At 41.7% G+C, this 27,377-nt stretch overlaps 4 protein-coding genes across 8 annotated transcripts in view; 2 read left to right on the forward strand and 2 right to left on the reverse strand.

Moving 5' to 3' along the window:
• LOC308086529 (uncharacterized protein) overlaps positions 1-6,114 on the forward strand; it is a 280,681-nt gene extending 274,567 nt beyond the window's left edge. The window contains exon 5 of the mRNA XM_080430095.1: positions 6,097-6,114. The gene's annotated coding sequence lies outside the window, so the exon portion shown is untranslated. The remainder of the gene's footprint in view (positions 1-6,096) is intronic.
• On the reverse strand, positions 1,665-3,114 carry LOC308086519 (delta(3,5)-Delta(2,4)-dienoyl-CoA isomerase, mitochondrial-like). Its single transcript, XM_080430077.1, has one exon. It carries the CDS (start codon positions 3,019-3,021, stop codon positions 2,089-2,091), a length of 933 nt encoding a protein of 310 aa, XP_080286203.1. The 5' UTR covers positions 3,022-3,114; the 3' UTR covers positions 1,665-2,088.
• The window catches only part of LOC308086526 (desmocollin 2-like protein), a 47,932-nt gene continuing 24,385 nt past the window's right edge, over positions 3,831-27,377 (reverse strand). For 3 of the 5 annotated variants that reach the window (XM_080430090.1, XM_080430089.1, XM_080430092.1), the window contains 8 exons: positions 18,103-18,350; positions 16,737-16,879; positions 15,456-15,713; positions 13,342-13,563; positions 12,446-12,555; positions 10,397-10,603; positions 9,564-9,707; positions 3,831-8,332 (listed from right to left, as the gene is read on the reverse strand). In XM_080430090.1, the coding sequence (XP_080286216.1) occupies positions 8,096-8,332; positions 9,564-9,707; positions 10,397-10,603; positions 12,446-12,555; positions 13,342-13,563; positions 15,456-15,713; positions 16,737-16,879; positions 18,103-18,350 (1,569 nt within the window). In that variant the 3' untranslated portion in view covers positions 3,831-8,095. The remainder of the gene's footprint in view (positions 8,333-9,563; positions 9,708-10,396; positions 10,604-12,445; positions 12,556-13,341; positions 13,564-15,455; positions 15,714-16,736; positions 16,880-18,102; positions 18,351-27,377) is intronic. The other 2 variants (XR_013933252.1, XM_080430091.1) reach the window with 2 other exon arrangements.
• On the forward strand, positions 21,730-23,212 carry LOC308086530 (large ribosomal subunit protein mL40-like; the record flags this gene model as incomplete). Its single annotated transcript, XM_080430096.1, has 2 exons — positions 21,730-22,285; positions 22,985-23,212. The coding sequence occupies exons 1-2, from the start codon at positions 21,878-21,880 to the stop codon at positions 23,210-23,212; spliced, it is 636 nt and encodes a 211-aa protein (XP_080286222.1). The 5' UTR covers positions 21,730-21,877.

Genomic DNA, 27,377 nt, shown 5'->3' on the forward strand with positions numbered 1-27,377 from the left:
GTGATTAAAAGTCATTCATTATAAGTGGCAATTTGTTACTTTAAGACCATTTAATAATGCTTTATTATCAAGTCTAAAATGTCTTATGCAATGCCTTATTCGTACTGTTATAATGCATTTTAATCACTTTTATAATGCATTATACTGTGATTAAATGCCATTATAAGTGGCCAGTCGTTACATTAAGATAATTTTATAAGGCGTTATCATCCCTTTTGTAATGTAATATAATCAATGGTATAATGCAATACAATCGCCGTTATAATGCATTATACTGCGATTATAAGGATAATTGGACACTTAAAGTAGAGGGGAATATACAGTGTGTGTGTGTGTTTGTGTGTGTGTGTGTGTGTGTGTGTGTGTGTGTGTGTGTGTGTGTGTGTGTGTGTGTGTGTGCGTGCGTGCGTGCGTGCGTGCGTGCGTGCGTGCGTGCGTGCGTGCGTGCGTGCGTGCGTGCGTGCGTGCGTGCGTGCGTATATATATATATATATATTTATTTATTTATTTTCTGCACGAGAGAAGAGAAGCAGTGGGAATTTGTACTGTCTTTTATGCATTATCTTGCCAAACCAGTACCTCCACCCTGGATGTGCACGAGAGCAACCTGATTATATATATACATATATACATATATATATATATATATATCATAATCACACTTATAAAGGATAATTGTCATTATCGTGCATGATAGCAGTGATAATAAAGCATTATCAATTGATTATAATGAATTATAGCTATGATAATAAATTTTGGGTTGCATAGCACATGTTAAAAAGTGGGGAGCAATTATGAAGTATTATACTTGACATAAGTCATTATAACATGCTGTATAATGTGTTATGATGGCATTATACTGTTATGAATATTTATAACTGTAATCACCACGTGTTATAATCATGATACAATGCATTTATACTTAAAGTCATTATCATAACCTTTATAATGTATTCTGTTATGGTTATAAAAGCATGATTATTTATAAGCTCTTATAAATATGATTACAATACCTTATAAGTATGTGTATAATGCATTATACACATGGGATGCATAGCAAGTGCTACCCCATATAGTCACTCACGCTTTCTCAATGTTAAAATGCATTAAAAGTCACTGTAAGTAGTCATGTGCTGCTTTAAGGTCCATTATTTATTTTGCATTTTAGCCTCTCGGACCCAAAACTTGCATATGTTGTTATCGTTGGATAACATTTTGGCAACAATTCCATCCATGCTGTATTGATGTTACATAGGAGACAACAGGCAAACGTAGATCAAAATAACAATTATACATTCTCTTGTGTAGACGTCTTCTTGTAAATGAAGTAATGCAGATGTTTAGCAAAATGAATTTAGGAAAATTCTGCACTTAAATGTTATCTGCAAGCTCACTGTGGTCTATTTTTAATGCAGTTCACAGAGTGTACAGGGCGAAAGACCACTGTGGATTAAGTGGTTAATGGGTCATAACAGGAGGCATAACAGACAAAAGATTTTGTACTAGCAAGTCCACATTTTGTTGTTCTTAGTAACAATACAAAATGTCCCACTCTCCCTCAAATACATTTTCATTTACAAAATTAAACACAATCAAAATATGTATGAAGTTAGTCTGTTCCTATTTTTTTTAATTTTTATTGAGAAGCAAAAACGTTTTTTTAATAGAAACAGTGAAGCATGCAGTCATCTAAAAATGTACAAAAAAGTGTGATGTTGGCTGACTGACAATTCTGATGTACATAGAGGTACCAACACACACAATATGCATGTTTTATATCAGGATAAGAAAAGTCAGTTGCATGCAAATAAACTTCATATTAGTACATTCCAACGTCCTTTTTGGAAGGAGAAGTCTACTCGCCCCCTCTGTCCCTGATGTTTAGCACTGTCCTCCGTTAAGCATCTGCTTGCACATCTCAGTGTTTAGTATGGACTTATAAGGTTGACTTTACAGATAAACATAAAGTCTCATTCTCAATCCCAAACGAACAGAGCTGCAGGAAAACCATGACGTTGAATCATCAGCAGAAAAATCTAACATTCTTACTGTGTAAATCAATCACAAATCAATCACGCAGGGTTTAGTTTATAGTTTGGAGAAGGCTATGGTCTTGGGACTCTTCTTCTCCATGGAGGCCTGAGCCGACTTCATTACATCATGTGTCTGAAGCATGCTCATATTCCAAGTGGCCATGTAGTCCAGTCCCTCTGCTACACTGTGGTCTCTGGAGTAAATGAGGTTGACTTTGGTTCCCTGTACAGCTACCGGGCTCCGACCGGCAATCTCACTGGCCATTTCCAAAGCTCCAGCCATCATGGCCTCCTTGTCAGCAAACACGCGGCTGACTAAGCCACAGCTCTTGGCCTCATCTGCATACAGCTTTCTAGCAGTCAGAGCAAGCTCATTCACAAGGCTTCGACTGCCAATGACTTTAGGAAGTCTTTGGAGAGTTCCAACATCTGCTGCAAGACCAATATCCACTTCCTTGACTTGGAACCATGCGTCTTGGGTACATAAACGAATATCACAGGCTGTGATCAGGTCAACTCCTCCTCCTACACAGGCTTCGTGGACTGCTACCACCACAGGTTTTGGGCACTTCTCTATAACAGAGAATGTCTCCTGGTATTTGGCTATGATTCTTCTCATGTTCCAGGAGGTTCTTGCCATGTCATCCCCCTCTGGCTGAAGTATCTCACTGGCCATGTCCATCAAGTCAATACCTGCAGTAAAAGACTTCCCTGCTCCAGAAAACACCACTACTCTGCAATCTGGGTCTCCAGCTATTTGGTTGAAGCAGTCCACCATCTCACTCCAGAAAGCCCTGTTCATAGCGTTGCGTTTCTCTGGCCGGTGTAGTTCAACATGAGTGATGGACTCAGCTGGATGATTGATGGCTAAGGTGGTGAAGGGAGGAGTTGGGCCGCCCACAGAAGACATGCTTCTGACTGCACTGCAGAGTGGGAGCCACAGACACCTGTTTTTGATGAGAGCTGACCTGACAGTGAATGACAACATTGCCCTATTCAATGAGTCCAGAGTCCAGTCGGAAATGAAACGTTAACGTCACTGCAGGCTGCAGATCCCTTCTGTCAGAGAGGTTAGGGTGGTACAGGGCCCAGCAAGCACAATGACGTCATGATGACGTTATGATGACGCCCGGTCATCACCCCGGTGACGTTCAGGACTAGACCAGATCACAGCCCATATGGGGATGATCTTTACGTCATTTACAGGACGTCATCACCGGGACATCCTATGGACATTTGGACAGCAATTTTGGGTGATGAGAAATGTGTTTAGATGACGTCCTGGAAGTGACGTTTTTGTGGTCAGGATTAATTTTGGTTGAAATCAGGTGATATTCTGGGCCAGATCTGACTTGTCTTGGTTTGACTTGATCTAGCCCCAATCGAGACGTCACTGATTGGTCCGGGTCCTGACTGTGCTTGCTGGGTTGCCATGTATGGCACTACAGTGTACTGGTGATGCGTTCGGCAAAGTCCAACATGTAACTAGTAACTAAAGGTTTCAAATAATGGCAGTGAAATTGTAAATACAAGTATTGAAATACCTCAAAATTGTACTTAAGTACAGTACTTGAGTAGCACATATACTTAGTTACTTTCCACCACTGCTCCACGTTGTCAGGTTTAATTACTGTGATCGTGTAAGCATCGGGAAAAAAATAATAACGCATGACATCCAATCATTGTTAAGCCTCATTAAACATTACCTGTTGCATTTAGCTCTGCTAGCTTCAGGGGGAAATAAACAGGGAATCAAAAACTAATCATATGACTTATTCATTTGGAATAATTGCCGTGTTTGAAAAACATAAAATCTTTATTAGAAGTAGAGTTTCCTCATTACAACACAGTGTTATCAGTGGAATGATGATTAGAAAGAAAAAACAATCACACAAACATTTTATTCAAAGTAGCCCTTGATTTCTCCTGAACAAGCAAGACCAGATGGAGAAATCTGCATCCTTATGAAGCACTGTTTGGGAGGTGGAAGGTTCAAAATCTACAAAGTAACTATATAGCAACTAAAGTTTTCAAATAATTGTAGTGGAGTAAAAGTACAATATTTGTCTGAGATGTAGTGGAGTAGAAGTAAAAGTATTGAAAATTGGAAATACATAAGTAATATATAAGTAAAAGTACCTCAAAATTGTACTTAATTACAGTACTTGAGTAAATGTACTTAGTTACTTTCCACCACTGCTTACCAGTCACCCATGTGTTTAGTTTGTTTGTTGTGCAGCTCTAGAAAAAAAAAAAGAAAAAAAAAGAAGCAGTTCAATGTGAGATTGTCATGCTTAAAGTTAGGTAAATTCTGGTGAAATATGGGAGGCAGACTGTATCAACAGCCTTCTTCTGTACACTGTCCCCATGCTGTTGGAATCAGATGCAGCCATACTCCCCCCTGCTGGAAACGTATGGTACTACTTAACATATCATAAGGACAAGCCACAGCACCTCAAGACAAGAGCAAGCAGCATTTTAACCACTCAAACCCTATATAGGCTACTTGTCTTAAATGACAGGGGTCTAATTTGGTCCCCCTCCATTTCTTCACTCGACACTACATTTTTGTGCCAAAAATAGCAGATGTACAAGCTTGTAGATCTGCTATTTTATGCCAGAGTAGGGCTTGTGGTTAAAATAAACCTCTCTTTTGATCAACAGCACTTCTTTTCAAAACATTCGGAAGTCAAATGTTTTCCATAGCAGGCTGGGTGGAGGAACATGTTTTCCATAGCAGGCTGGGTGGAGGAACATGTTTTCCATAGCAGGCTGGGTGGAGGAACATGTTTTCCATAGCAGGCTGGGTGGAGGAACATGTACCAAGGTGGTGACGCTCAAACTTCTTCTAGAATAAAACATTTTGACCCAAAGAAAAGAAAAAAGAACGGTTTCACTTAAACCCATTCAATCCGGGAACCCATCTGTGTCATTTTAGATTTGAGCCATAACCATTATTTTATACTTTGGCTATTCAAAAATAGCAGATCAACAAGCTCATGGCGTAGAGCTTGTAGAACTGCTATTTATTGAAAAATCTTGAACATTTGTGCAAATCTTTGAATATATAACTTTTAAAGCGAACATTTTAACTCAAATCTTTGCTTCCGGTGGTCCCTGGAACAACATATTTTGAGATGGGGGTCCGCGGCCTAATACATAATTTTGGGGGTCCTTGACATGAGAAGGTTTGAGAACCACTGATAGTATAGCAAGATAAGTTTTTTCAAAAATCTGTTAGGATTTAGAAGACATCTGTAGAATCTTCCAAATTGCACAAATGTTCACGATAAAAAATAAAATAGCCCAAAGAAATCTAAAATGACACAGATGCATTCCCGGTCTTAATGGGTTAATGTCTTGAACTTGCGTCATCTTAGAAGACGTCAAATGAAGGCAGCAACAATGATGAGCCAGTGTAGTAAGACAATTGGACTTATACTCTATAAGTTATTCATAACAAACGTGACCAAAGAGACTTTCTCTTTTCCCTTTTAGTTCAGCGGCAGTTTGGCAAATATGTGAGTTGAAACACGTTAGTGTGCCCATAGGGCTGGAGACACACTACTGCATTGGTTCTCAAAGTGGGGTCCGGGGACCCCCAGGGGTCCTTGGTGGGGTACCAGGGGGGTCCCCAGCAAAAAGCAAAATAGGGCGTCACAATCATTTTTAACCACTTTAACCATTATTGTATTACTTTGGCTATTAAAAAATAGCAGATATACAAGCTCATAGCACGGCACCGAGTGCCGCGCTATGAGCTTGCAGATCTGCTATCTTTGAAAAAACATGAAAATTGGCTCAAATCTTTGAATATATTTTTTTAAGCAAACATTTGTAACTCAAATATCTGCTTCTGGGGGTCCCTGGAACAACATATTTTGAGATGGGGGTCCGTGGCCAAATACATATAATTTTGGGGGTCCTTGACATGAAAAAGTTTGAGCACCACTGCATTACTGTATGTGAACTAGATATTATGATAATGGTTTACAGCAGTAAGTTTGCGTGCCAAGGACCCCCAAATTGATATATATTTGGACATGGACAGGGACTAGGACAGGTGGGTGGTCTTGTAGGAGGAGGCGGAGGGACTGGTTCAGGTGGGAGGTGCTAAGGTGAGAACCAGGTATACTTAATGAACTGGAGGCGTGTCCACATACAAACATAATATTAACACTTTCTGTACACTTTTTTGAAAAAATCTTCCTCCTAGTATAACCATAATACCTGATGATCATGTTTTAGGGGGGGGATCACTAAAAATCACGGCACCCTGTCTTTAAGAACCAGTGGTTTACAGTACATACCTAATGCATGAGGGTAATGGTGTGTACCCTCGAGGGGCAGGGATTTGAACCTCCCTGTACACAGTACCCTCGAGGGGCAGGGATTTGAACCTCCCTGTACACAATAAAATCCTCTGTTAAATTATTCATGAGACTATACAAACATTTAGACACTCTCAATAGTTGAAGGTGATACTGTTTTCGTGTAGACAAATAATAAGAAAATGATACACCCATACAGATTTTAAAAAGGAATAAAAGTATTGCCTTTCCCCCAAAAAGTATTATGATCGTGAAATAATTATTTTAATAACTTTGCCGGCTTCAGAACTATTGTTTTTTTGTGTACCTCTTTGAGGTTCTTGTTCTTGTATCTTGTTTTCTCCCTAAATAAAACGCTTGGAGGCAGCCAGCATGCTACAAAGTGGGCGGCAGTGGCTCAGGGGTTGAGTGGCCGGATAGAGTGAACTGGAAAGCCGCAAGGTTCCCAGTTGGATCCCGGGCTGGGGCGCTCCCCTAGAGTTAGTGTCGAAGTGTCCTTCAGCGTCTTGCTGAACCCCTAAATGAGCAGGTTGGTGCCTTACATGGTTTCCTCCGCCATCGGTGTATGAATGTGTGTGTGAATGGGTTAATGGCACAATCAATGTAAAGCGCTTCGGATAGAAGCGCTATATAAATTTACCATTTACCATTTACAATGTAGCAAACATGCATGGATGCTGCCTTGCAGACGTTGAGTCGGGGAAGTAAGGAACCTTACGTAAAAAAAGAGGTGTTGAGAGGGAGCGACACCTTGTGGCTGAATGTTGTCTATTGCACCTTTAAAATAACACAGGATGTTACAGTGCACGGACTAGTGAAGCGCACGTTGATTTTTCTTCTCATCCGACACACCTGACCCATTATGAGAGATCTATCCTACCCCGGAAAAATAACATTTAATCAATGACCCAAACCCAACCCAAACCTGTCCCGAACCATTCATTGTTTTTTTGGGGGGGGCGAGGTTGACCCATCCGCCCGAAACCGACCCGTACGCAGGTTGCCCCGTGGGACCCATGGGTTGAGGGTTGACCTGCACACAACTAACATGGACCCTGTCTGCCCAACGTGTGTGTGAGTCTGGCTCTTTTCCCCACTACGAAGGGTTAAACCCCTGAACGTTCCAGAACCTGAAACTTTCCAGAAAAACGTGATAGTTTGTTGTTGTTTTGTTTCCGTTTCCACCAGAACCACGCCTGAAGGGGAGGTGTATTTTTTAAAAGCGAGAATAGCTGATTTTGAACAATATCTTGAAAGTACAGTATGTTCTGAGTTCTGGGTTTCCCAGAAATCAGGGGTTAGTGCCACCTCCTGATCAATCAGGTCCCAAATCAGGTTCTGAGAACCTTTATCTGAAACCAAGTCATAGCGAAATGGAAACAAACCCAGAACCCACACGACACGGTTCATTTAAGGCCAATACATGCTCCTTCTGACATTGAAAAAAATAAAAACCTCCGGATTCGGACAGGCTTTCCCAACTATTTCGGAGAGTCAGGAACGTCTGGGGGTGTACGAATTCTGAAAGAAAGTTCTGAGACCACCCATCCCAAGTTCCGAATGACGTCAATCACCTCCCTTTACGAAGAGAAGAGTCCGGACGTCAGAAAGGAGCATGTATTGGCCTTTAGTTCTAATCAAAAAGAGCCATTAGTGTCTGTGGCTCCCGGATCGTCTCCTCTTCCATCAGCCTCGTCTCATCCCACGGCCCAGATGTTCCTCATGGGACCTTCATGGCTCCTCCCCCTCCTCCCCCTCCTCCTCCCCCCCTCTGTCCATGCAGATGTGGGCCAGGGTCTTGAACTTGGACGGGTCCAGGTCCTCCAGGAAGGCCAGGTCGTCCTGGTCGCCCAGCTCGCTGCAGCAGCCCACCGAGCCGGCCGCCGAGCCCTCGCCCTCGTAGCCGTACGCGCGCGCCGCGTCGTCCGCGTAGCGCTCCTCAGACTCGTCGGCGAAGTAGCCCAGCTTCTGCAGGGGGCGGGGGGGGGGGAGAGAGAGAGGGAGGGAGAGAGAGAGAGGGGGGGGGAAAGAGGGAGGGAGGGTGAAAGGAGGGGAGAGAGGGGGAGAGGGAGAGGGAGATCGAGAGAGTGGGAGGAAGAAAGATAGAGAGGGGGAGGTAGAGATAGACAGAGACCAAGAGAGAGAGAAAGAGACAGAGAGAGAGAGAGAGAGAGAGAGAGAGAGAGAGAGAGAGAGAGAGAGGGAAAGAGAGAGAGAGAGAGAGAGAGAGAGAGGGAAAGAGAGAGAAAGAGAGAGAGCGAGCGAGAGCTAAATTAGCATAGTTTTTAATAAGCAGGGTTTTTGTTTGCTATTATAATCATTTTCGGAAACAAAGGGAGGTTATGTGGAAGTCAGTTCATTAACAGTTCAAGTGTTCCAAACTTAAGTGGCTATTTTGTGAGAAGAACGCTTACGAGTACACTTCATGGCACTGCTGCTAATTTGCTCTTACTTAACAATTTGTCTGCATACATTTACCTTTATAACTGATTTTTAAGTGTGCTTTGTGGTTGTTCAAATGCAGCATTATACAAAACATGTCTTTGTACTGAGAGGGAACCAGCACATGGGGAAGTACAGGACAAAACCCTATACAGTATTACATGTATACAGTATACTCCTGTTCATTAATATCTAGAATATGATCCTAGGCCAGTTTAGAGGATATGTGAGCCCAGAAAAACGGTGTGTGTGTGTGTGTGTGTGTGTGTGTGTGTGTGTGTGTGTGTGTGTGTGTGTGTGTGTGTGTGTGTGTGTGTGTGTGTGTGTGTGTGTGTGTGTGTGTGTGTGTGTGTGTGTGTGTGTGTGTGTCTGTGTGTGTGTGTATGTGCAGTCATTGTGTGAAATGGCCATTTTCAGGGTGCTTCCGCCAAGCAAGGATTTTGTCTCAATTGCACGCACGCACGCACGCACGCACGCACGCACGCACGCACGCACGCACGCACGCACGCACGCACGCACGCACGCACGCACACACAGGAATAAAGTTAGGTTTAGGCATAGTTTTACTGAGGTATACGTTTACAAATAAAGTTAGATTTAGGCATAGTTTTACTGAGGTTACGTTTAAGAACAAGGTTAGGTTTAGTCATAGTTTTACTGAGGATACGTTTACGAATACCTGGTGGCGACCGTTCCGAGGTCGCCGGATTTGACCCGGGGCGAGCGTGTTTTGGGGCGAGCGTTCTGGTATTCTTACCCTGTCCAGGTAGAGTCCGTTGGTGTCCCAGGTGTGCAGGGCAGAGAGGTGACTCTGTCTGTAGTAGAGAGAGTCCATGTACCCTGGACCTCTGTAGTGTCCACCCCCACCTCCTCCAGAACCATAGAAACTGTTCATACCCTGCTGGGTTCATTAAAGTTCATTAGTTAGTTTCTGGGCCCACATCAACAACAGGGTGGTTAGAGTTCATTCAAATTAAACCAAAACTACAACTAAAAAAATAAAAAATAAAATGAGGCTTGTATATCGTTGCTGTCGGGCAGAAACCTTGTACCTTTTGTTCTTTATTTTTTTCTCGTACATAATGCCTTACTTCACCTTACAAGAGTGTCCCACAGAAGTGGTGAAAATAGCCGTTGTGAGCTTGTAGATCGTAGTTTTCACCGCCTTTAACCAGTGCCGTCAGTTCAGCAAAAGCTAAGGTATGGCAAGGTTAGCATTGCCAACTCCCCGAGATTAAGATAAGGACACCTGTCCTGGGCGCACGGCAAAGCTGTGCGGCCGCAAACCAATTTGGGGGTCAAACCCCCCAAAACCCCCGAAATGCATAGAAAACAATGCATTATACCTATAACACAATACAAACACAATGGTCTTACACCTGCATTAGGCTACTATTCATGATTTAAAAAGAAGGAGAAAAAAAGGGGCCAAGGTATGGCACTTGCCATACCTTGCCATACCCAATTGACGCCCCTGCTTTTAATATATATTTTTTAATAATAATACAAAAGACACGAGCTTTCCACCCGACAGCGACGATAGATGAAACTGAAAACCAAAACAATAAATCAATTTAAAATGCTACCAACCTGGGTGTTCATGAAGTCGTTCCTGGAGGACTGGTACATGCTCTGCTGAGTCATGGTCATGTTCTGCTGCTGCTGACTCATCACGGTGGAGCCCCCTCCCCCCATCATGGCGGCCTTCTGCTCCAGGAGCCCCGCCCCCTTCACTGAGCCGTCCACCGTGTCCGCAGCGCCCCCCGCTGGTGGGATCAGGAACAGGTCGGTGGACTTCTGACGGGTCAATGATAAAACCAGGAAACTTAAGGCCGGTTTTCGATCGCCGATATTCGAGGGGGGGGGGCAAATGTAATTCTTAATGTAATTCCTGGGGACGCTACTGCCTCAAGCTAAACATTTTGGGAACCCCTGGAATAATATATCCCATTGTAACGCCCGGGATTTGAACCCGGGTCTCCCACGGCGAAAGCCAACCTCAACCACTAAGCCAAAGGGAATTCCCTGTAGCTCAGTAGAGATATCAGGCTGAGGTTGTGAACCACTCTGTTACATTCACCCCCCTTTTGACCTCCTGTCACGGGGAAACCCGATCCGGGCCACGGCACCATTGTAACGCCCGGCATTCGAACACGGGTCTCCCACGTGGAAAGCCAACATCTTAACCACTAAGCCAAAGGGAATTACCTGTAGCTCGGGGGAGATATTAGACTTTCAGGGCATCAGGCTGAGGTTGTGAACCAATCTGTTACACCAGTGTATTTGCACATTGTAGGGAATTTGACTTAGCTGGTTGCTGTCTGCACATTTGAGGGAAAAAAACAACCAATACAAGCAATTATACAGAATAATTTGTCCTCCTCTGTTCTGTAAGTGGAAGTCCAGGCAACCAATCAACATCAAACATTAGGTTTGGATGAGAGTGTGTTTATGTTTTGGCGACTATGGGGAAAGACTTTCCTGGCTCAACTTAACGTCTCTGTCAGCACAATTAAGCCTAATTTATGCTCCCGTCATAAGATGCATCCACGATGTGTTGTGAGCTTGTAGGTCTGCTATTTTTGGCACGACGCTGTCTTTTGACAAAGTATTACATCAGGCTTTAGACAGCATCATTTACTCTTGCCCTAACCCTGCAGGGTGGGTGAAGTTCTGGTTAAACGCTATAAATTTATGGAGTCAACTGGGCAGGCAAAGGGGACTAATTGAGCATTTTACTGACTGACACTGTTGGGAAAACAAATCACTGCATAGGACCTGGTTCTATTTAGTCTATTAAACTAAAAGCCTGACTGCATTATGCCCAGTGGTGGAAAAAGTACTCAAATGTTTACCTAAGTAAAAGTATCAATACTGCAATGTAGAAGTACTCTGTTACAAGTAGACGTCCCGAATTAAAAATGTGCTTGAGTAAAAGTAGTAGTATTGGTATCAAAATGTACTTAAAGTACCAAAAGTAAAAACTAAAATGTTTGAAAATAGCCGATCTACAAGCTCTCAACGCGTCGCACCGTGACGCGTTGTGAGCTTGTAGATCGGCTATTTTCAAATAGCCTAGGTATAAAATAGGGCTAAAGTGGTTAATGCATGTTTTATAATGTAATAATGTATATCTACAAAGTAACTAAAGTAAAATTGTCCTTAAGTACAGTACTTGAGTAAATGTACTTAGTTACTTTACACCACTGATTTACTTGGTCCAGTAAAATATGAAATACCTGCCTGGCTGTGGGATGATGGAAACCTTTTTTGTTTTGTTTTGAGGTTCGACTTTTATCAAGAAAGCTGGTCGTAAATAACGTGTAAATAAAGTAACTAAAGGAGGGTGTATTTTCTCTGAGCAAAAACTGACGTGCAATTCACAAAGCAGTTGCATTGTTCCACGCCGCATTTCACACCATAAAAGACGTTAAGCATGACTCAGCATCTTGTAGTCTGCACTTGGAATCTGGCACCACGCCCCATTTCACACCATAAAGGGCAACAGGAAATGAAATATCCAACTTCAACTTCATCGTGCTGAAGTAGTTCAACTTCGTCTCTCGTCAAAAAATACAGATCGGCGTCGCAATACGTTTGAATTGAATTGAATTGAATTGAATGAGCAGAGGATCTCACCACTTCCTCCCCCGGTGCTTCAGTGTTGGACTTGAGCAGCATGCCACCGCTGGTGTCCTCCAGGTAGATCTTATCTCCTTTGGTGGAGCAGGCAAACACAAAGAATATACCTGTGTAATACACACAGTATATATAGAGATTAAACACAAAGAATATACCTGTGTAATACACACAGTATATATAGAGATTAAACACAAAGAATATACCTGTGTAATACACACAGTATATATAGAGATTAAACACAAAGAATATACCTGTGTAATACACACAGTATATATAGAGATTAAACCCAAAGAATATACCTGTGTAATACACACAGTATATATAGAGATTAAACACAAAGAATATACCTGTGTAATACACACAGTATATATAGAGATTAAACACAAAGAATATACCTGTGTAATACACACAGTATATATAGAGATTAAACCCAAAGAATATACCTGTGTAATACACACAGTATATATAGAGATTAAACACAAAGAAGAATATACCTGTGTAATACACACAGTATATAGAGATCAAACACAAAGAATATACCTGTACAATACATAGTATAGAGATAGAATGAGAGCTGGGACTGTTGCTGTTAAGTCTTATTTTCGTCTTTTAGCTTAAAGGGATAGTTCACCCCCAAAATAACTTTTTCTATCAATTAGTCATCCCATGGAGACTTGAATTCATGGCTATTTTTTTGTTTTTGTCACACATTATTGGCTTAGGAATCCGACAAAAACAAAAATAATATCCATGAATTCAAGTCTCCATGGGGTGACTAATCGATATTTTTTTTTGGGTGAACTATCCCTTTAAGGTTTAAAATACAATGTGTGTGTGTGTGTGTGTGTGTGTGCGTGCGTGCGTGCGTGCGTGTGTGTGTATACTATACTCACAGAGCAGCAGCAGCAGCAGCAGTGCCAGCAGCATGGCCAGGACCCCCCACACGCCCAGGGCCGTGGAGGTCTGCTGGGCCACGCACTCCCCTCCCAGGCAGCGACACACCCTCACCGTCACCTCCTGCACCACGCCGCGGCCCTGCAGGTCGCTCACCTGGATGGGGACCACGTAGGTCTGCCGAGGCATGTCCACCGCCTGCTGCAGCACCGCAGACGTGTCTGGAGCAGTGGTGGAAAAAAGCACTTAAAAATGTTTTACTTAAGTAAAAGTATCGATACTGCAATGCATACAAAGTACTCTGTTACCAGTAAAAGTCCGGAATTCAAAATGTAATTGAGTAAAAGTATAAAAGTATTGGTATCAAAATGTACTTAAAGTAAGAAAAGTAAAAGTACAAAAATGTTTGAAAATAACAGATCTACAAGCTCACAACGCGTCGCATCGCAATACAGAAAAAAATTAAATAAAATAAAACTAACACTAAAACTAACTAAAAACTATTAGCATTATCAAAAATAAAAACTAATACAAACTAGTAAATCCGCTCTAGAAACTAATTAAAAGTAACTGAATTAGAAAAAACTAATTCAAAACGAACTAAAATTAAACTCAAGGACCCCAACGGAAACAAGTCCGCAAGGACTTTTTTGGCCGGACCTTTTAGACAAAAGCATTATAAATGTAACTGTGTTGTTTTACATTCTTTTGCCTAATAAAAATTTCAATCAATCAATCAAACTCAAATGAAAAATCCCAAACTATTATAACCTTGGTCTGGAGCAGGAGAGGGCGATAGTGAAATAGTGAGGAATAGAGACACCAGAGGGGGCTCCACAGATTTCATTCCACCCCAGATACGGCACAAACATGGGGATGAATTCATTCTACTGTTATGCAGTGTTGATTTCGTCGACTAAAACTATGACGAAAAGTGTTCGCCGACTACCTTTTTTCGCTGATGGAAACTAAATAAATCGTAAGCTACGATGACTAAAACTAAGACTAAATATATAAATATAAATATATATTGACAATTTCGTCAACAAATAAAAACTAGACTAGTGCATGCGCGCGTGCTTGCGTGCGGCGTGCGTGCGTGCGTGCGTGCGTGCGTGCGTGCGTGCGTGCGTGCGTGCGTGCGTGCGTGCGTGCGTGCGTGCGTGCGTGCGTGCGTGTGTGTGTGTGGTCATTGTGAGTGAGTGCTGGCCCCAGGGCAGTGTGCTGTCAGAGGAAGTCATACTGGGAGTGTTTCCTGACATTTGATCCGTGGATCCGCTGGCTGTGTGTGGACACACTCCATGTGGTTTCATTTACACTGGACTAGCACTATTACAGCATGTAAAGGCCATTTACACTGGACTAACACTATTACAGCATCTAAAGGCCATTTACACTGGACTAACACTGTTACAGCATGTAAAGGCTTCCTAAGCCTCTCCACACACAAAAACTGTACATGTATGCAGTGAGAGTTTTTCTGGGTGTCCGTTAATTTGATATATCCGATTTTCCGATATTGTCCAACTCTTAATTCCCCATTCCGATATCAACCGATACCGATGTATGCAGCCTTTTTTCAACCAAAACTAATGTCAGGTAACAACATCATCTCCTGCCGACTTCAACTTAAAGGGATAGTTCACCCCCAAAATTACTTTTTTTCTATCGATTAGTCACCCCATGCATGGAGACTTAAATTCATGGATATTTTTTTGTTTTTGTCGCATTCCTAAGCCAACAATTTGATGGAGAAACAAAGAGTCTCCTTTGTGTCTCCTACCGGAACCGCTGCCTACCGGTCCGCTGGTCATCAAATTATTGGTTTAGGAATGCGACAAAAAGAGAAAATTATCCATGAATTCAAGTCTCCATGGGGTGACTAATCGATAGGAAAAAAGTAATTCTTTGGGTGAATTATCCCTTTAAGTTATATAAAAAAGTGCCAATATGTCACTGTCATATTTATTATTAAATATGCCATAATATGATATACCGATACCGATAGTTTCCAATATTGCATTTTTAATATCAGGGCCGATATTTTCGGGCCGATATTATCTCCAACATCTCTATCGGCAACCCGACTGTGCGGTGACCATATAGTACGCACTGGTGGTGTGACCTATCCTCCATTTGCCGTCGTGGCCGTCGCCCAGCTGGAAGTGGAAGGGGGCGGAGTAAGGCGACTGGTCGGCGTCGGTGGCGTGGACGGTGACGGAGCCCATCTTCCCCTCCTCGTCCTCCTCGCACACCACCAGAGCTCCTGGTCCTCCCCCCTCACCTCCGGTACCGGGCAGCACCAGGCCCGGCAGGTTGTCGTTTACGTCTTCGATCAGCAGCGTCACCGTGCCAACGCCCGACATAGAACCTATGGGAGGGGAGATACACAGGGGTGGGAGGAGTTACAGTCAGTGGTGGAAAAAGTACTTAAGTAAAAGTAGCAATACCACAATATAAAGATACTCTGTTACAAGTAAAAGGCCTGCGTACGAAATGTTACTTGAGTAAAAAGTACAAAAGTATTGGTATCAAAATATACTTTAAGTACCAAAAGTAAAAGTACTAAAATGTTTGAAAATAGCAGATCTACAAGCTCACAACGCGTGGTGAACTTGTAGATCTGCTATTTTCCAATAGCCTAGGTATAAAATAGGGCTGAAGTGGCTAATGTTTGTTTTATAATATAATAATGTATATCTGCAAAGTAACAAGTAACCTAAGTTTTCAAATAATTCTAGTGGAGTAAAAGTATAATATTTGCCTCTGAGATGTAGTGGAGTAGAAGTAAAAGTATTGGAAATTGGAAATACTTCAGTAAAGTAAAAAATACCTCAAAAGTGTACTTAAGTACAGCACTTGAGTAAATGTACTTAGTTACTTAACACCACTGCCTATGGGACACACAGAGGTGGGAGAAGTTACAGTTACATAACACCAAAAATGTCTTCGCCGAAAATAGCCAATCTACAAGCTCGCCACACGGCAAGTGTGGATCTGCTGTTTTCACGGAACATTCGGCTGTTATGAAATGCCCAAAATAGGGACACTTGGGTTCATGTGGTTAAGTAACAATCGCATCGTAATTACATGAGAAACAGAATCAGAATCAACTAGAGGAGCTGTTATTGTGGGAACCTGGTTTCAAACAGGTTCAGACTCACTGGCGTCAATGGCCTTGGTGATGATGTACATGTTGTTGGGCATATATACTGTAATAACCTTATTTTTCAGATATATAATAATACCTCTATGGTTCAGATATATAATAACTCTATGGTTCAGATATTTAATATTTAATAACTCTATGGTTCAGATATATAATAACTCTATGGTTCAGATATATAATAACTCTATGGTTCAGATATATAATAACGTTATGGTTCAGACTCACTGTTGTCCACAGCCTTGATAGTGATGATGTACATGTTGTTGGAGACCAGAGGAGACTCCAGGTCAATGGTGTTCGTCACCGTCAGTTCTCCTGAGCTCTGAGACAAGCCCACCCACGAGCCAGGGTCCAGCACCTTGTAGTACCTACACACACACACACACACACACACACACACACACACACACACACACACACACACACACACACACACACACACACACACACACACACACACACACACACACACACACACACACACACACACACACACACACAGAGAGAGTATTAGGTTTCTTTACAGACCGACACATGTAGGCTACAGCAGGTCCAAGAAACTAATGTCTCTTCATGTTTGTGTCGTGACTCGTGTTTCAGCCGGTGGTGTAAAATAACTAAGTACATTTACTTAAGTACTGTACTTCAGTCCAATTTTGAGGTGTTTGTACTTGAGTATTTCCAGTTTCCAATACTTTTACTCCTACTCCACTACACCTCGGATCCAAATATTTTACTTTTTACTCCACTACATGTATTTGAAAACTTTAGTTACTAGTTACTTTGTAGATTTTGGTGTCGCATTGTGAGCTTGTGGATCTGCTATTTTCTAAATATTTGTATACATTTGAAAACTTGAAATGGGACATTCTGCAGAATGAGTACTTTTACTAATAAGTACATTTTGATGCCTATACTTTTGTACTTTTACTGAAGTACATTTTGAATTCCGGACTTTTACTTGTAACAGAGTATTTCTACATTGCAGTATTGATACTTTTACTTAAGTAAAGAAATTGAGTACTTTTTCCACCACTGTGTTTCAGCACATCTTCGTGTCCATCCGGAGACGAGGCGTCTTGTGCTAATTAATCACTCTTATTAGCAGCCAAGACAATATGCTCAGGCATATGTCGTTGTTGTTCAACAGCCAACAGGTGAGTTGTTTAGCTACAGTAAGTAACCTGACAATGACCTGTCTGTCCTGATGAAGGTCTAACGACCGAAACGTCGATTAAGAATAAAGAGCTACATTTTTTGCAAGATCCAGACGGTGTGTGCGGGTCCCATTCTTTGGTCTAACCATCAGAGATCTCCTCCATAATTTGTAATAATAATCCAAATCTACAAAGTAACTAGTAACTAAAGTTTTCAAATAATTGTAGTGGATTAAAGTACAATATTTGCCTCTGAGATGTAGTGGAGTAGAAGTAAAAGTAGAAGTAAAGAAACTTGAAAAAATCAAATAAAGTTAAAATGTCTCAAAATGTACAGTTTAAAAATGTACAAGTACAGTACTTGAGTAAATGTATTTATAGTTACTTTACACCACTGTACAACCACAGTGATAGAAAGCATACTGTTAACGTACGTCATGCCCGCGCTGCTCTTGGTCTCGGGGTCCAGGGCCGCGTAGGTTCCCAGCACCGTCCCGTTGGGCGTGTTCTCCTTCACCTTGATCACCAGGTTGGGGACGACGAACTCGGGACCCTCGTCCACGTTGGCCACGCCCACCTCCACGGGCACGGACACCCAGGAGCCCGCGGAGCCCACCAGAGGAACCTCGTTCTCCGCCGTCACCCTCAGCATCACCGTAGAGCCCTTCTCATGGTCCAGAGGCTGGAAAAATAGAAGATAAGCTTTTAAGTTTCACAATTGTTACTTTCTTTTATATAGTAATTGATTTAGCTTGACGGTTCTCAAAGTGGGGCTCCCCAGGGGTCCTTGAGAGTAGGGAGGTTCGATATTGCCTTTTTTTATACCAATATCCAATATTCTGATATTGTCCAACTCCTAATTTATCGATATCAACCGATACCGATATGCAGGCTTTTTCACCAAAAGTCAACTAATTGTCAGGTAACAACATCACATATCTAATAAAATAAAATAGAATAGCGATGTTAGGTTTTCAATAAAGTGAGTCCCGGGACTCACTGGTGGTCATTTGAATGAGCCCCACTAATCTTAGATTATTTGACAGAGCAGAATTGCCTTGATGCCTATAACATTAACGAGTGTCAACGAGCATCAGCTGGACACAGACACACACATACACACACCCCTCTGCAGCGCTCTAATTTGAAAGTGACTGGAGTCTGTCTCATGTCTCTCCAAAAGCCCTTGAATATGATTATGAATATGATATATATAGGCTATCTTCTTTTTTTTTAACCGATACCGATATGTTCCGATATTACATTTTTAGGCTAATATCGGCCGATAATCACATTATACTAAAGACAAAAGCAGTGGTGGTAAAAGTGCTAAAAACGTTTACTTAAGTAAAAGTATCAATACCGCTATGTACAAATACTCCGTTACAACTAAAAGTCTGGTATTCAGAATTTACTTGAGTAAAAGTACAAAAGTATTGGCATCAAAATATACTTAAAGTACCAAAAGTAAAAGTACTCATTATTCAGAAAGTCCCATTTCAAGTTTTGGAAATGTATTCAAATCTTTTGAAAATAGCAGATCAACAAGCTCACAAGATGTAGATCGGCTATTTTCAAATAGCCGAAATATATATAGAGCTTAAGTGGTTAATGTATGTTTTCGTAATAATAATCAAAATCTACAAAGTAACTAGTAACCAAAGTTTTCAAATAATTGTAGTGGAGTAAAAGTAGGCTACAATATTTTCCCCAGAGATGTAGTGGAGTAAAAGTATTGGAAATTAGAAATACTTAAGTAAAGTGCAGATACCTCAAAAGTGTACTTAAAGTACAGTACTTCAGTACCTATTCTTAGTTACTTTCCACCACTGGACAAAAGTTAGTTTCGTCTTAATCTTGTTTCACTAGCCAATAGAACAGCTGTGATTACCCCAACTCCCCAGCAGGGGTAGTAGTTTCACCCTTTGTTCTATTTCCTATCCACTGAATACACTGGTAATAGAAGATGTTGGTTTAAGGTCATAAGGTCATAAATATCTGCCTGATACATCTTGATCTCGTGATTCCAGAGATGATGTTTATCGATTTGCACATGTTTTTGACCAAATTTATAGGAGTAGTAGCAAAGCATGTGTTCCGGAGAAACAATGCCACTGTCAATACTTTTACTACTACTCCGCTACATCTCAGAGGCAAATATTGTACTTTTACTCTACTACAATTATTTGAAAACTTTAGTTACTTTACAGATATAAATTACTATATTATAAAACGTTAATTAACCACTTTAGCCCTATTTTATACATAGGCTATTTGAAAATAGACGATCTACAAGCTCACAACGTAGATCGGTAGATCGGTAGATCGGTAGATTGTAGATCGGCTATTTTCAAACATTTTGGTACTTTTACTTTTGGTACTTTAAGTTTATTTTGATGAAAATGCTTTTGTACTTTTACTCAAGTAACATTTTGAACACAGGCCTTTTTTCTTGTAAGTATTTTTATATTGTGGTATTGCTACTTTTACTAAAGTAAAATATCTTGAGATCCAAGGATCTGTCCGGTGTTCCTGCTGTCCTGTGGCTCCTTCAACCCCATAATCAACCTGCTCCATTTCACATCATCCAGGGCCCACCACATCACATCACCATGTTCCTCAGGAGATTAGAGCGAGCGACCTCATGGACTCCATATTTGGACGTAATGGACGTCCTTAAAGGTTTAATGACATTCACTTTTACACCACATTCAAAGTCTTTGTCCTGGTCCTTCAAAAGTGTACAAAAAGTTTTAAGTGAAAATTCCATTCCAGTGATCCATGGCAGGTGTTTTTCTCTCACATTTCTAAAGCCTTTTCAACTGCAATGAAAAAAGAAATCTTTGCCTGCGGGTGTCGCTGGTGAGGGATTTTGCCTGTCAATCATCGCCTCTGCTCCGCCCCCCCCAAAGGAAAGGATAGGGGAGGGGAGGGGCGAGGAGGAGAGTGGGCGGGATTAATCGACTGTGACCTCACTGTCGAAGGGCCAAGCTCAGATTACTTTTCAGCCTAATTATTCAGAAAACCCCAGACCACAGAAAATCCACTGAATGTTCTAAGTTCAGGTTTTTTGGGTGTAATTGAGGTCATAAAACCCCAAATAAAACATTGAAAATAAAAAAAGTGAAAATGAATGTCATGATACCTTTAAGGATTCCATACATGGTCGTGGTTTGGCTTAGAGCTCCATATATGGAGCCAGCTGACTCAATCGACTCTGGTGTCATAGCGAGATCGGACGTCATATACTGTCAATGGTGGAAGAAGTACTCAAATGTTTTACTTAAGTAAAAGTATCAATACTGCAATGCAGAGATACTCTGTTACAAGTAAAAGTCCGGTATTCAAAATTTACTTGAGTAAAAGTACGAAAGTATTGGCATAACAAATTTACTCATTGTGCAGAATGTCCCATTTCACAAGTTTTCAAACGTATAAAATGGATACAAATATTTTGAAAATAGCAAATCTACAAGCTCACAATGTGTCGCTGTATGGGGCTGAAGTGGTTAATGTATGTTTTGTGATAATAATCAAAATCTACAAAGTAACTAGTAACTAAAGCTTTCTAATAATTGCAGTACAATAAAAGTACAATATTTGCCTCTGAGATATAGTGGAGTAGAAGTAAAAGTATTGAAAATTGGAAATACTCAAGTAAAGTAAAAAAATACCTCAAAATTGTACTCAAGTACAGTACTTGAGTAGATGTACTTAGTTACTTTACACCACTGTAAACTGTACACCATATGTGGACGTGTAGGTGCTGTGGAGACTCCATAGATATGGCATGAGTCATCATGACATCAGAGGGATGACATACTGTAGGCAGAAGATGAGACGCTCAAACACAGCCCACTTGGATCTTGGAGCTCATAAGCTCATAACAGCGACCTGCTCTCCCTCAGCTACACTGAAGATCTCTCTTCAACCGAAGACCTCTAGAAGCCTTCTCAATTGTTTATTCAGTGCTATATATCGCTAGGTTTAACAAGATAGTCATTTGTTGTTTTTCACCGACAAGGACATCTTGGTTAAGTTCTAACAACAGCCCACTGCAGCAGACCTTGACTATCAACCAACCAACCAAGCTTAGCACCTAAAAACTATTTGTCTAGACACAGGCCAAGGGGACAAGATGATGTGAAATGTGATTTTCCCCACGAGTATGTATTTGTTGTAGTGTTCCTTCCAGTAAATAGGAAAACCATGTCTCTTGCTTTACCACGGACTCTATGCAGGATATTATCCCGACGGAGCTCCGCTCCATCATCAGGCTTTCTGAGAGGAGGAGGAGAAACTCACTGCCCTGCCGTTCAAAACCGTCCCTGGCTTGCATCATCGGTGCTGACGCTGAAGACGTCCGCTCCTCTACGGGGGGAGCCGCTGAAAAAGAAGAAGAAAGCGGATCCCAGGAGAGATCTGCTGACGAGAGAGAGGCTGAGGAAGAAGCTGAAGAAGTTGGAGAAGGTTCCGCCAGAGCTGATCCCCATAGAGGACTTCATGATTCCGTCCAGATGCCTGGATGAGACTAGAGTTCGCTCCGCACCCCTGCTCTCCTTCGAGGAGACCGAGCGCCGAGCGCTGCTGCTTAAGGAGTGGTCGCGTTACAAACAGGTACGCTACAGTATGTGTCTTTATTTATCGCAGCTTTGTCTTTTGCTGAAAGCGATCTGAATCGGTCGTTCTCAAACTGGGGTCCTGCGGGGACCCCTAGGGGTCGTTGAGGGAGTTCCAAGGGGGTCCCCAGCTAAATGAGTGGTAACTCTGAGAGCGTACAGGCGGAACCGAATGGACCCTTAAGGGTCCATTCGGTTCCGCTTGTACGCTCTCAGAGTTAGTTATGGGGGTCAGTCTGTGGCCCCTAATAGTTTGAGAATCACTGACCTAAATCAATGTATCTCAACGAATGGTCCAGGGGTCCACCAGGGGTCAAGAAAATGTACCCTTATGGGTCTGTAGCTCTGAGAGTGTACATATGGCGTATATGTCCCCATTTCTTTATAGGACCACAATAGAAACAAGTCTGCATAACTTTGTTGTGTTATCCTTTCAGCCTTAATGTCTTACTGTACCTAGTGCTGTTTACATTTCTAAAGTATTCAATCAATCAATCAATCAATTATCTTTGCAAACCCAATTACACTGTAACATGCTCAGTGTTAATTTAACTCTGAGAGTGCACAGAGTTACATACCCGTAAGGGTCCATTTGGACCTGGTGGTCCCAGAACCAGCGATCTAAATCCATCCATTCTGTATGCTATTTCTAGATGACATTCAATGATGCCCTGTATTATCTCTCCACTCTTTGCAGATGCAGCACATGGTTGAGATGGAGGCTGTTGACCTGGCTCTGGAGGCTCAGAGGGAGGCTGTGGAGGAGCTGAGGCTGGAGTGTGAGGGTCTGTACCGGGCAGCGCTGGAGCCGGACCCCCTGCTGTTTCCCTTCAGTCACCAGGGACCCAGCTACACAGCACCCAGGGCCCAGCACCAGGCTCCTGATGGCAAATACAATGACATCACCAGGGTCTACACTCAGTGAGGAGTGGCCCAGTGGTGAGCAAAGTGCTCAACAACAGTTACTTGAGTCAAAATATACACAAATGTTGACCCCAAATGTTAGGAATGTGATTTAGATTACCATGTTATTTAGGCATAATTATGCAAGGATCATTGATTACCTGGTATCAGATAGTTTCAATGTACAGATTGTTATTTCGATAGTATTGTTTAGGCAGATGCGTTCATTGTTTCTTGAGGCACTACCGTGTCTCTCTGCATTCTATGTATGTGTTTATTGATTATTGTAAGCCACTCTGGATAAGAGTGTCAGCTAAATAACTAAATTGTAAATAAATTGGAATTGTAAGAAATGTAATGTCAGATCCATAGTGGTTCACACTCATCCTGGAGGATTATAACGTTCATATTTTGCTCCATGAGGAGAAAGATGATAAATAAATGTTTTCCGCTTGCTGCTGCCCAGCACGTTCTAACAGTGCTGCTTACATCATCCTGTTTTCTCGATTGAAAAAATTATTGAATACAGGACTTTTATTTGTAGCAGAGTATTTCTACATTATGGTATTGCTACCTTTACTTAAGTAGAAAATCTGAGTACTTCTTCCACCACTGGAAGTGTATCATCATAATACAGTAAATAACAGTTGGTTTTGTGGTCAGGGCTGTGGGAATTTTCAGAGCATGTCTATGTTGATGATCAATCAATGAATTGTGTTCTGACTTGGATCAATGGAACCAACAACCGTGCCCTTTAAGTTCTTATTTATCACAATACAAACACATTTTTCAAGGTTTTAAAGAAAAAAATACTATTAGATTTTCCTTCTTTTTTTGTTTACATGAATGTTATAATATCAACAAAATGTTAGTGTTTTTCTTTGGGGGGCCACAATGCAATATCCTCACAGGCCACCGTTTGAGAATCACTGCTTTAGACTTTACCTGATGCTTGTTTTTACCCAGAGAGACCTGTGATGAGTGAAAGGCTGGTAGGGGTTTTATTATTTTGCTGGAGAGGACATTTTGACAGGGAGCTACAGCACAGAACAGTGGGGACAGCACACGGGGGACAGTCACTGTAATCACTACAGTTTTTATATAAGTGCTGTGTTTACCTGGACAGGAGGTCACTAAACAACACTTTCTCTTCAGTGGTGACATTGCAACAACATTCAGCCCTCAGGGAGCCAGAGGAAGGATGGAATAACTGAAGGCAGAACAAAAGTATTCCACACTGCGCTGCACTGCCAGAGTACAAAGTACAAACAGAACAGAGCTGTGAAAACGCGCACAAGTAAAGCCAGATTTATACTTATTTAAATAGCAAATGCACACGCTCACAACACATTGCATCATGACACGTTGTGAGCTTGTACATCTGCTATTATGTGTGGGCTGGGTGTCATGGTTCCATTGCTACCGCTCGGAGCTGGAGCCCATAAATCCGTGCCTACTGCAGAGTTATTTGTCCCGGGAATGAATGCCAGTTGTACCCTTTCCCACTACAGACAGAAGCCAGATGTTTTAGTGGATGTCAGTGGGTTTTTTGTCCAGTGGGAAAGGGGCTATGCAAATGTTTCAACAATCGCAGACAAAAAGGCAGCTACAGACACCAAATGTCTACCGCCACTAATTACAAAAAGAGAAAAACAAATGTCAAAACATTGCGACAAAAAAGCAAGGCACCGTAAAGGGATAGTTCACCCCCAAAAATACTTTTTCTATCGATTAGTAACCCCATGGAAACTTGAATTCATGGATATTTTTTAGATTTTGTCGCATTCCTAAGCCAATAATTTGATGACGAGCATTGGGCTCCAGTAGGAGACACGTTGTCTATAGCCGACATTGCCAGCGATTCCGAGCGTTTTCATTAACCTTGGGGAAAAAAACGTAGAATATTATTCTTCACAACGATCCATCCACCGATCGCTTTAAAAGACATTGCCGAGTCTCGTAGAATCGGGAGGAAAAACACGTGCCATCGTGATAATCTGTTCCATATTGGCAGTTAAATTTAGGTTGTTTTCACCAAAAAGCAAAAAAAAAAATGGCACATGATTTCCTGCTTCACTGCCTCACTGGGAGTCAAATGGTGACTCATAGGTTAGCGAAGAGCGGCATCTAGCATAAACTCTGAAAACACAGTGTACAGTACGTCAAAACACGTCCTTGGCACTCAAAGAGTTAAGAATCCCCTGCCTCAAGATATGACGACCATGCAGACATTATTATGTTGGTCACTCGTTCTTATGTTTGTTTTTGACTTTGACGTTTGATGTTTGTTTGTTTTCTTGACCACAATGTTAAGAAGGTAATTTAGATAGCATGTTATTTAAACAGACGCTAGGCTCATTGTTGACCTGGTATACCTATACCTATCATATCATTTTAATGTACAGATGGTTATTTTGATACATTATTTAGGCAGATGCTAGGTTATTGGTTTATCTGTGATCCTAGTTTCTTGAGGCACTACACTGTCTCTCTGCATTCTCTGTATGTGATTACCTTGCTTATTGTAAGTTGTTTTCTTTCTTTTTTGTTCCACATTTTGAGTCTGGGCGGCCCACAAAGTAAATATAACTCATGTAATCTGAAATGGCCAATCCTTGAGTAGCACCAGCCCACAGAGCAGACAGACATCACGTTGGCCCACTGACTTGTCTATCGTCTGAATACCCGCCTAGTGGCCGAATCGCAGGCTGGCGTGGCCCAGGAGTTCCACCCCGGCACCCAATCATATTACAGCTGATCTACAAGCCCATAATGCGCTGCTGACTCGACGTGTTACGTGCTTGTAGATCTTCTATGTTCAGCACACGACACGACGAGGAATACATTACAAACACGTGAGAGAGGGTGAAAACGGGGCAGCACACTTAGTAGAGAGGAGAGTTTACCATGTGAAGGAAGGAGGTTGAAGCTGCTACTAAATTATAAGCTATTGTACCTGTCTACATGACAAGACCCAAAACCTAACTCTTCTTTCCATTACCTCCAGTATTGTATCATTATTGTATATTTTTCATTGAATATTTTTATAATAAATAATAACAATGTATATATTGTTATTATAAATACATTCTTATATAATTGATATAAATATATTTTTATTATAAATAAAAATATACCGCTCATCGGTTAGTATTTGGGACCTCGCTGCTCGAAAGGAGGCAAAAAAAAAATCGGCGTGCAGCCTTTGGCCGTGCACCTTACGGGCCTCTATCTGAGATTCACAGGCTGAATTAGGGACCCAGCACGTCCCTGCATATAACTTTCATATTTTGCTCCGCGAGGAGAAAGATGACAAAAACAATGTTTTCCTCTTGCCGCTGCCCAGCAGGTTCTAACAGTGCTGCATTGTTTCATACGTGCTTCATCCTGTTTTCTTTGTTCACCCGCCATCATAAGCCTGATTTATTCTTCATCGCGCGACAGTGTCGTTGTAGCCTGTAGCTACAAAGCTACAGGCTACCATTCATATTCAATGGAGGCCAGCGATGAAGATACAGTACAAAGCGATAGCTACGATCCAAAGTTGAGCTGACTTCAACTGCAGCTACAAAGCTACAAAACCACCAAGTGTTGTTTGACCATTTCCACTCGCCTTCTCTCTCTTCACACAATTCCTACTTTATATGGTCTCTGTCGAGTGGAAACCTCATGGAAACTGTTACTTTTCAGGAGTTTTTGGGCATATGAGATTTCCACCCGAAAGCGACAATATCGTTTATCGCTGCCAGTGTGAACGCAGAATTATGGACATCACAATTATACATTATTGGCATTAATTGCTGTGGTTTTCACAGTTCTGTTATGTTTCGTAGTTTGTACTCTGGTACAGCAGAATAGTTTTGGCCTGCCTTGAGTTATTCCATCCTCCTCCCACTGGCTCTCTGAGGGCTGAATGTTGTTATTTCCGACAAAAATGTCACGATCGAAGAGAAAGTGTTGTTTAGTGACCTCCTGTCCAGGTAAACACAACACTTAGCCCATTCAATCCGGGAACAATCCTGTGTAAAAAAAAAATCTTCTTTGGGCTATTCAAAAATAGCAGATTTACAAGCTCATAGCGCGGCACCGAGTTCTATGAGTGCTATATGAGAACAATATATATTGTTTAAAGCGAACATTTGTAAAATATTTTTTTCCAGACACCCCGAGAAGATTTTAGTTACAAA

Source organism: Gymnoscopelus braueri (assembly GCF_963280865.1).
Source record: "Gymnoscopelus braueri genome assembly, chromosome: 6".
Taxonomy (NCBI): Eukaryota; Metazoa; Chordata; class Actinopteri; order Myctophiformes; family Myctophidae; genus Gymnoscopelus; species Gymnoscopelus braueri.